The sequence below is a fragment of the Scomber japonicus genome, unplaced genomic scaffold (assembly GCF_027409825.1).
Source record: "Scomber japonicus isolate fScoJap1 unplaced genomic scaffold, fScoJap1.pri scaffold_532, whole genome shotgun sequence".
NCBI classification, from domain to species: Eukaryota; Metazoa; Chordata; class Actinopteri; order Scombriformes; family Scombridae; genus Scomber; species Scomber japonicus.
Window position 1 is genome coordinate 18,578 of NW_026518583.1, and position 10,112 is coordinate 28,689.

Below are 10,112 nucleotides of genomic sequence, written 5' to 3' on the forward strand. Positions count from 1 at the left end.
CCGTCACTAGCACTGAACCCCCCCCCCCGTCACTAACACTGAAACACACCAAGCCCCCCCCCACTAACACTGAACCCCTCCCCCCTCACTAACACTGAAACACACCAAGCCCCCCCCCCCCCCGTCACTAACACTGAAACACACCAAGCCCCCCCCCACTAACACTGAACCCCCCCTCACCCCCGTCACTAACACTGAAACACACCAAGCCCCCCCCCACTAACACTGAACCCCCCCTCACCCCCGTCACTAACACTGAAACACACCAAGCCCCCCCCCCCCCCGTCACTAGCACTGAAACACACCAAGCTTCATCATTAACACTGACACACCCCCCCCCCCCCAAGTGTTGATGGGAAATATTCAAATTAAAGGCATAAATGACCACAATATTAATTACCTTCAAAATAAAATAAGAGAATGTGATGTGATGTTTTATTTTGTAAAGCTCCACAGGAAGTGGTGGGGGGGGGGGGGGGGTTAGGGTTTTAAATAGCAGAGATAAAAATAAGCTGCCGAGTTCATTTAAGGTGGACTGACATGTTTCTGCCCGTGCTCTTATTTCCTCTGCTCGCCGTCGGCATGGCAACAACTCAAAAACTCACTTCTCTCGATTTTGAGATTTTTGGGAATGTGCAAGGTAGGTCAAAGGTCACGTGCATGTTAGCCGGTGCAGGGTAGGTCAAAGGTCACGTGCATGTTAGCCGGTGCAGGGTAGGTCAAAGGTCACGTGCATGTTAGCCGGTGCAGGGTCAAAGGTCAAAGGTCAGGGTTAGGGTTAGGATCTTTGTGGAAATATCGTCATTAAAAGTGAATTTCTCTTTTTTTAGTTCTAAAATCAATCAGCTGGTTATTGATTATCTGTGGTTACTGTGATGTCATCGTGGTTACTGTGATGTCATCGTGGTTACTGTGATGTCATCGTGGTTACTGTGATATCATCGTGGTTACTGTGATATCATCGTGGTTACTGTGATGTCATCGTGGTTACTGTGATATCATCGTGGTTACTGTGATATCATCGTGGTTACTGTGATATCATCGTGGTTACTGTGATGTCATCGTGGTTACTGTGATGTCATCGTGGTTACTGTGATGTCATCGTTGTTATTAATGTGTTTTTTTGTCTGTTTTCAGGTGTTTGCTTCAGAATGGTGAGCTGGATGATATCTATTAATTCATATGTATGGTGATGATGATGATGATGATGATGGTGATGATGATGATGATGATGTCACCTGTCGGTCAGTACACAGAGGAGGAGGGCCGGAGTCTGGGTCTGAGCGGCTGGGTGAAGAACACCAGGCAGGGCTCTGTGATTGGTCAGGTTCAGGGACCTGCAGACAGAGTCAGTGAGATGTAAGTGAGACTCAGCAGGAAGAGCGGTCGTCCTCCAATTGGACGATCGGCGGTTCGATTCCCGGCTCCTCCGGTCCACGTGTCCACGTGTCCACATGTCCACGTGTCCTTGGGCAAGACACTTAACCTCAAATTGCTCCCGTTGCTATGCCAACGGTGTATGAATGAGAATGAATGATTAACTTTCTCCTGATGAGCAGGTTGGTGCCATCAGGGTGTGAATGAGTGAATGAGTTGTAAAGAAAAGCTACATCGATATATATATATGTTAGCCCTATATATACATACATATATATACATATATATACATATATATATATATATATATATATATATACATATATATATATATATATATATATATATATATATATATATATATATATATATATATATATATATACATATATATAAAAATACAGAACATTTACCATTTGAATGATGCCAGAACTTTTGCATGTAGACTTTCTCTGACTGTCTTCTTCTTCATGTGTTTCCAGGAAGTACTGGCTGGAGCACGTGGGCAGCCCGAGCTCTCGGATCGACCGCGCCGTGTTCTCCAACCAGAAAGACATTTCCAAACTGGAGCTGCACGGCTTCTCCACCCAATACTGAGCTTACTCACACACTTCCTGTTGTTACAATAAATTAATACAAACTGTAGAAGAAGAAGAGAGCTGCATGTGTCATTAATCTGACGAGGGTTTAAACTCTGGCTTAGAGTTACCCTGAACCCTGACGTGCTGAAAGGTGATCAATAAAATCTTCAAATCTACTCTTAAAAATTTAAGATGTGGAAACTGGAGAAATATTAAAAGATCAGAATCAAGTGACTAAACAACGTATAATCAATCATATTCTGAGATGATAGTAAAGTGCAAAAGTTTCCTTCTTGTCTGGTTTGAATGAAGGTGTCAGTGTGATGAGTGGAAATATAATAAATTAATAATAAGTCTATAAAAAGTTAATAATAATATTTTTGTAACTGTTTTTATTGCTTTTCAAAATAAACTAACATCACACAGAACAAAGACACACCTTAACATACCACCTTAACATACCACCACAGTAACATACTACCTTAACATACCACCTTACTATACCACAGTAACATACTACCTTAACATACTGTACCACCTTAACATACCACCTTACTATACCACAGTAACATACCACCTTAATATACCACCACAGTAACATACCACCTTAATATACCACCACAGTAACATACCACCTTAACATACCACCACAGTAACATACCACCTTAACATACCACCTTACTATACCACAGTAACATACTACCTTAACATACCACCTTAACATACCACCACAGTAACATACTACCTTAATATACCACCACAGTAACATACCACCTTAACATACCACCTTAATATACCACAGTAACACACCACCTTAATATACCACCACAGTAACATACTACCTTAACATACCACCACAGTAACATACTACCTTAACATACCACCACAGTAACATACCACCTTAACATACCACCACAGTAACATACCACCTTAATCCACAGGGAGACGCTCCTCCACCACTACTCCACAGGGAGACACTCCTCCATCGCTCCTACACAGGGAGACGCTCCTCCACCACTACTCCACAGGGAGACGTTCCTCCACAGGGAGACGCTCCTCCACCGCTCCTCCACAGGGAGACGTTCCTCCACCGCTCCTCCACAGGGAGACGTTCCTCCACCGTTCCTACACAGGGAGATGCTCCTCCAAAGGGAGACGCTCCTCCACAGGGAGACGTTCCTCCACCGTTCCTACACAGGGAGACGCTCCTCCAAAGGGAGACGCTCCTTCACAGGGAGACGTTCCTTCACAGGGAGACGTTCCTCCACCGCTCCTCCACAGGGAGACGTTCCTTCACAGGGAGACGTTCCTCCACCGCTCCTCCACAGGGAGACGTTCCTCCACAGGGAGACGTTCCTCCACAGGGAGACGCTCCTCCACAGGGAGACGTTCCTCCACAGGGAGACGCTCCTCCACAGGGAGACGTTCCTCCACAGGGAGACGTTCCTCCACCGCTCCTCCACAGGGAGACGTTCCTCCACCGCTCCTCCACAGGGAGACGTTCCTCCACAGGGAGACGTTCCTCCACAGGGAGACGTTCCTCCACCGCTCCTCCACAGGGAGATGTTCCTCCACAGGGAGACGTTCCTCCACCGCTCCTCCACAGGGAGACATTCCTCCACAGGGAGACGCTCCTCCACCGCTCCTCCACAGGGAGACGTTCCTCCACAGGGAGACGTTCCTCCACCGCTCCTCCACAGGGAGACATTCCTCCACAGGGAGACGCTCCTCCACCACTCCTCCACTGGGAGACGTTCCTCCACAGGGAGAGGCTCCTCCACCGCTCCTCCACAGGGAGACGTTCCTCCATCGCTCCTACACAGGGAGACATTCCTCCACCACTCCTCCACAGGGAGATGTTCCTCCACCGCTCCTCCACAGGGAGACGTTCCTCCACCGCTCCTCCACAGGGAGACGTTCCTCTACCGTTCCTACACAGGGAGACGTTCCTCTACCGTTCCTACACAGGGAGACGTTCCTCCACAGGGAGACGTTCCTCTACCGTTCCTCCACAGGGAGACGTTCCTCCACAGGGAGACGTTCCTCCACCACTCCTCCACAGGGAGACGTTCCTCCACCGCTCCTCCACCGGGAGACGTTCCTGCACAGGGAGACGTTCCTCCACCGCTCCTCCACAGGGAGACGCTCCTCCACCACTCCTCCACAGGGAGACGTTCCTCCACCGCTCCTCCACAGGGAGACGTTCCTCCACCACTCCTCCACAGGGAGACGTTCCTCCACCGTTCCTCCACAGGGAGATGTTCCTCCACTGGGAGATGTTCCTCCACCGTTCCTCCGCAGGGAGACGCTCCTCCACTGGGAGACGCTCCTCCACAGGGAGACGTTCCTCCACCGCTCCTCCACTGGGAGATGTTCCTCCACAGGGAGACGTTCCTTCACCGTTCCTCCACAGGGAGATGTTCCTCCACCGTTCCTCCACAGGGAGACGTTCCTTCACAGGGAGACGTTCCTTCACAGGGAGACGTTCCTTCACCGTTCCTCCACAGGGAGATGTTCCTCCACCGTTCCTCCACAGGGAGACGTTCCTCCACTGCTCCTCCACAGGGAGACGCTCCTCCACAGGGAGACGTTCCTCCACAGGGAGATGTTCCTCCACCGTTCCTCCACAGGGAGACGCTCCTCCACAGGGAGACGCTCCTCCACAGGGAGACGTTCCTCCACAGGGAGACGTTCCTCCACCGTTCCTCCACAGGGAGACGCTCCTCCACAGGGAGACGCTCCTCCACAGGGAGACGTTCCTCCACCGCTCCTCCACAGGGAGACGTTCCTTCACCACTCCTCCACAGGGAGACGCTCCTCCACAGGGAGACGTTCCTCCACCGTTCCTCCACAGGGAGACGTTCCTCCACTGCTCCTCCACAGGGAGACGCTCCTCCACAGGGAGACGCTCCTCCACCGCTCCTCCACAGGGAGATGTTCCTTCACCGTTCCTCCACAGGGAGACGCTCCTCCACAGGGAGACGTTCCTCCACAGGGAGATGTTCCTCCACCGCTCCTCCACAGGGAGACGTTCCTTCACTGCTCCTCCACAGGGAGACGCTCCTCCACAGGGAGACGTTCCTCCACCGCTCCTCCACAGGGAGACGTTCCTTCACCGTTCCTCCACAGGGAGATGTTCCTCCACCGTTCCTCCACAGGGAGACGTTCCTTCACAGGGAGACGTTCCTTCACAGGGAGACGTTCCTTCACCGTTCCTCCACAGGGAGATGTTCCTCCACCGTTCCTCCACAGGGAGACGTTCCTCCACTGCTCCTCCACAGGGAGACGCTCCTCCACAGGGAGACGTTCCTCCACAGGGAGATGTTCCTCCACCGTTCCTCCACAGGGAGACGCTCCTCCACAGGGAGACGCTCCTCCACAGGGAGACGTTCCTCCACAGGGAGACGTTCCTCCACCGTTCCTCCACAGGGAGACGCTCCTCCACAGGGAGACGTTCCTCCACCGTTCCTCCACAGGGAGACGTTCCTCCACCGCTCCTCCACAGGGAGACGTTCCTTCACCACTCCTCCACAGGGAGACGCTCCTCCACAGGGAGACGTTCCTCCACCGTTCCTCCACAGGGAGACGTTCCTCCACTGCTCCTCCACAGGGAGACGCTCCTCCACAGGGAGACGCTCCTCCACCGCTCCTCCACAGGGAGATGTTCCTTCACCGTTCCTCCACAGGGAGACGCTCCTCCACAGGGAGACGCTCCTCCACCGCTCCTCCACAGGGACACGTTAAAGATTGGTGGTACCTTGCTGATGACCCTGCAGCTAGCTTGATATGTTGTCATGGTAACATAAGAAAAAACATGACACAGTGTTACATGCAAAACAATTTATTTACAAAAAGAGACAAACAACATGAGGTCATCTTCATCACCTTCCTTACCATCTTTTCATGAAACGTAACATAAAAATTTAAGCTTATTAATTAAATCAAATTAAAATTATCTTCAGTAAGGAAAAGAAAAGTATGAAAAGAAAAAAGTTAAAATAAGTTTTTATTAAAAATTTAAACGTATTTTTGTATTTTTATGACAATACAAATAAAATAACCTTCATCCTCCAATCATTGATCAGCAGTGACACACAAACAACACTGTAAACAAGCCGCAAACACACACACACACACACACACACACACACACACACACACACACACACACACACACAACACACACAAACACACACAAACACACGTTTGTTTATTTTCCATCAGAAACAGGAAGTGACCTCATTATGTTTCTAATGGAATTAGTCACTGTGTTAGCCCTGTTCAGGTCCTGGTCTACAGCTGGTTCAGGTCCTGGTCTACAGCTGGTCCAGGTCCTGGTCTACAGCTGGTCCAGGTCCTGGTCTACAGCTGGTCCAGGTCCTGGTCTACAGTCTTTCACACTCAAACTCTGGCCCGGTCTCAGATGGGTGGGGCTTGTCGATGTAGAACACCTCCCTATTGGCCGGCGGCGGCGTGCAGGGCAGGCCCCCCTGAGCCGGGTCGGGGGGTTGGGGCAGGTGCACGGGGGCGTACTTCTTCTCGGTGCGGTTCAGAGGAGCTCGGAGACGTCCGTCGTTCTTCGGTCTGAAACGTTTCAGCCGGACGGCGTCTTTGGCGTCGCCGGCGCACGGCAGCAGCACCGCCACGTCTTTCCTGAACTTGGAGCTGAGGCCAAAGTAGATGAGCGGGTTGTAGAAGCTCGCAGACTTAGCAAACAGACGCGTGAAGATGCTCGTCAGGTTCGGAACGTGGAAACCGCACGCCGACCAGACGGAGACCACAGCGTACGGAGACCAGGCCAGGATGAAGGCTGTACAGATCACTATGGAAACCTGCAGAGAGACAACCAATGAAACACCTCGAACCTGAAACATCATTATCATGATGTCACCACATGATGTCACCACCACATGATGTCACCACCACATGATGTCACCACCATATGATGTCACCACCATATGATGTCACCACATGATGTCACCACTACATGATGTCACCACTACATCATGTCACCTCCACATGATGTCACCACCACATGCTGTCACATGATGTCACCTCCACATGATGTCACCACCACATGATGTCACCACTACATCATGTCACCTCCACATGATGTCACCACCACATGATGTCACCACCAAATGATGTCACCACCATATGATGTCACCACCACATGATGTCACCACCACATGATGTCACCACCACATGATGTCACCACCATATGATGTCACCACCATATGATGTCACCACATGATGTCACCACCATATGATGTCACCACCACATGATGTCACCACTACATGATGTCACCACCACATGCTGTCACATGATGTCACCTCCACATGATGTCACCTCCACATGATGTCACCTCCACATGATGTCACCACCACATGATGTCACCACATGCTGTCACATCCACATGATGTCACCTCCACATGATGTCACCACTAGGGTTGCAAAATTCCGGGAATTTTCAAACTTGGAAACTTTCCATGGGAATTAACGGGAATTAACGGGAATTAACGGGAATTAACGGGAATAAACAGGGAATTTACTAAATTGAAGGTATGTTCTTATTAAGGAACTTAAATATAGTTGTGTAAAATAATATTTTAGCATAATCCTGACTAAAACAACCAGATATCATGCAGTACAGTTGAATATCTATGCTATCTGAGACCACGCCCCCTACATGCACTGTGCATTCCTCCATCACATGCACAGATGATTTCTACAATCCTAGACCACACTTTTGAGCCCAGAGCACACAACTTGAAGCCAGACTTTTGAGCCTGTGGTTTTGATGACATTATATGGTAATATATATTTAGGGATATGTTTATGTGTAAGTGCTATATTTAGCCTTATGGTGGAAAAAATAAAACTGGTCAAAACCAAATAAACCACAATTTATACAGTAAATATGACTTTAACAGACAGGAGTGGAACTTTGATGTTACTAGTTATATCATTTGCACCTAAGTAAATAACAATAACTAATAGTTTTAAAAACATCTTGTATATTTTGAGTTGTATCTCCATCAGGATACATTGGACACACCCCCCTCAGGGATGTGTAGCTTCACAGACACATTGTTGTATGTTCAGAGTTGTGTGTGAAACCATTAAGAATAATAACATTTAGTTTTGTTATTTTTAATATTAAATTATAAATAATTTTATAATTTAATGTAACTTCAACAGCTCAGGGACATCAAGCGACATTGTGCACCTTTTTTCATCGTCAACTTAAAATAATGTTTTTTAATGAAGGGGTGGACTTTTTTTATCCAATTAATCAATCAAATGATACCTTTCCACTAAATTACCCTCTGTTGCCATAAATTCCCGTAAATTCCCATTTAATTCCCATAAATTCCCATAATTCCCTTAATTCCCATGGAAAGTTTCCAATTTGGAATATTTCCAAAATTCCCCAGCTTAACTTCCCATGGAAATTTACCGGAAACTTTCCGGAAATTTACCGGAAATTTTCCACCCCTTTGCAACCCTAGTCACCACCACATGATGTCACCACATGCTGTCACATCCACATGATGTCACCTCCACATGATGTCACATGATGTCACCACCACATGATGTCACATGATGTCACCTCCACATGATGTCACCTCCACATGATGTCACCACCACATGATGTCACATGATGTCACCTCCACATGATGTCACATGATGTCACCACCACATGATGTCACATGATGTCATCACCACTTTATGACATCACTAACGGTCCCATCTGAAGCCTCAGACTCACGATGGTGACGTCCCTCTCCACCTTCCTCTGGCGGTCGCTCAGGTCTCCGTCAGCTGACAGCGCGTTTCCTCTCTTCACCGTGTTGATGATGGAAACGTAACAGAACAGCATGATGAGCACCGGCAGCAGGAAGCTGAACACCAGGATCGACACGATGTACGACCGATACAGCGCCGAATGGCTCGCCTTCGCCCAGTCCACCTCACACGTCCCGTAGCCCCGATCTGCAGGTCAGGGGTCAGAGGTCAGAGGTCAGTATGTAGACCTGTCAGTCTTAATTATACACAGCTGTTGTTTAGTATTGTTTATTAGTTGTTGCTGCTCATTAATTAACCAAAGTGTATCTGAGCTCAGACTCTAAACCTTCACTTCCTATTTTTTATTGAGGCTATTATTATCTTTAAATGTTATAATTAATTAACTATTTATGATAAATTAATTATTATTAATAACCGAACACACTCCCTTCGCTCCTACACAGGTTAGAGGGTTAGGGGCAGGGGTCAGAGGTCATGGTGAGTGCTTCCTGCCTGTGTAACTCCCCCAGCCGAGCAGCGGAGCTCCGGACCAGAACCCGGCTGAGATCCAGATGAGCAGCAGACAGGCGGAGATGCTGATCCTGTTGATGTGACGAGCTGAAAACACACACGTTCAACTTTATCACATGCTAAGATGCTAAGATGCTAACATGCTAACATGAGCGTGCTGTTAGCTCCTCACCTCTGCTCGGGTGGCATCCTTTGATGTAGCGTGTGATGCTAATCACTGTTAGCGTGTTGATGCTACTCAGACCGAACACCAGCGTGAAGAACCCGTCCACCTGGGGGGGGGGGGGGGGGGGGGGGGGTCATATCAATCAGTTGTTAGCAGTGTAATATGTGTACTAGGGTTCGGTATGGGCCACGGTAACCACGGTAACCACAGTAACGGTATAGTTTACAGCCTTGCAGAGTACGGCTACTCACACTTTAATATTACATGTAAGGTGGTCTCTGCTAGTCACAGTGGTCTCTGGTGGTCTCTGGTGGTCTCTGCTAGTCACAGTGGTCTCTGGTAGTCACAGTGGTCTCTGTGGTCTCTGGTGGTCTCTGCTAGTCACAGTGGTCTCTGGTAGTCACAGTGGTCTCTGGTGGTCTCTGGTGGTCTCTGGTGGTCTCTGCTAGTCACAGTGGTCTCTGTGGTCTCTGGTGGTCTCTGGTGGTCTCTGCTAGTCACAGTGGTCTCTGCTAGTCACAGTGGTCTCTGGTGGTCTCTGGTGGTCTCTGCTAGTCACAGTGGTCTCTGGTGGTCTCTGGTGGTCTCTGCTAGTCACAGTGGTCTCTGGTAGTCACAGTGGTCTCTGTGGTCTCTGGTGGTCTCTGTGGTCTCTGGTAGTCACAGT

The 10,112-nt window shown here is 48.9% G+C and overlaps 2 protein-coding genes across 2 annotated transcripts; one reads left to right on the top strand and one right to left on the bottom strand.

The window, feature by feature from the left end:
- The first annotated feature begins 582 nt into the window (after positions 1–582).
- LOC128354750 (acylphosphatase-2-like) lies at positions 583–2,031 on the top strand. Its single transcript, XM_053314923.1, has 4 exons — positions 583–640; positions 1,138–1,154; positions 1,250–1,359; positions 1,860–2,031. Exons 1-4 carry the CDS (start codon positions 583–585, stop codon positions 1,972–1,974), a joined length of 300 nt encoding a protein of 99 aa, XP_053170898.1. The 3' UTR covers positions 1,975–2,031.
- A 4,312-nt stretch (positions 2,032–6,343) lies between these two features.
- On the bottom strand, positions 6,344–9,551 carry LOC128354749 (opsin-5-like; the record flags this gene model as incomplete). The annotated part of the gene is made up of 4 exons (XM_053314922.1): positions 6,344–6,790; positions 8,732–8,955; positions 9,262–9,366; positions 9,452–9,551. Coding segments are annotated over 4 exons (876 nt in total), but the record flags the coding sequence as incomplete, so codon positions are not given.
- Between the last annotated feature and the right edge of the window lie 561 nt (positions 9,552–10,112).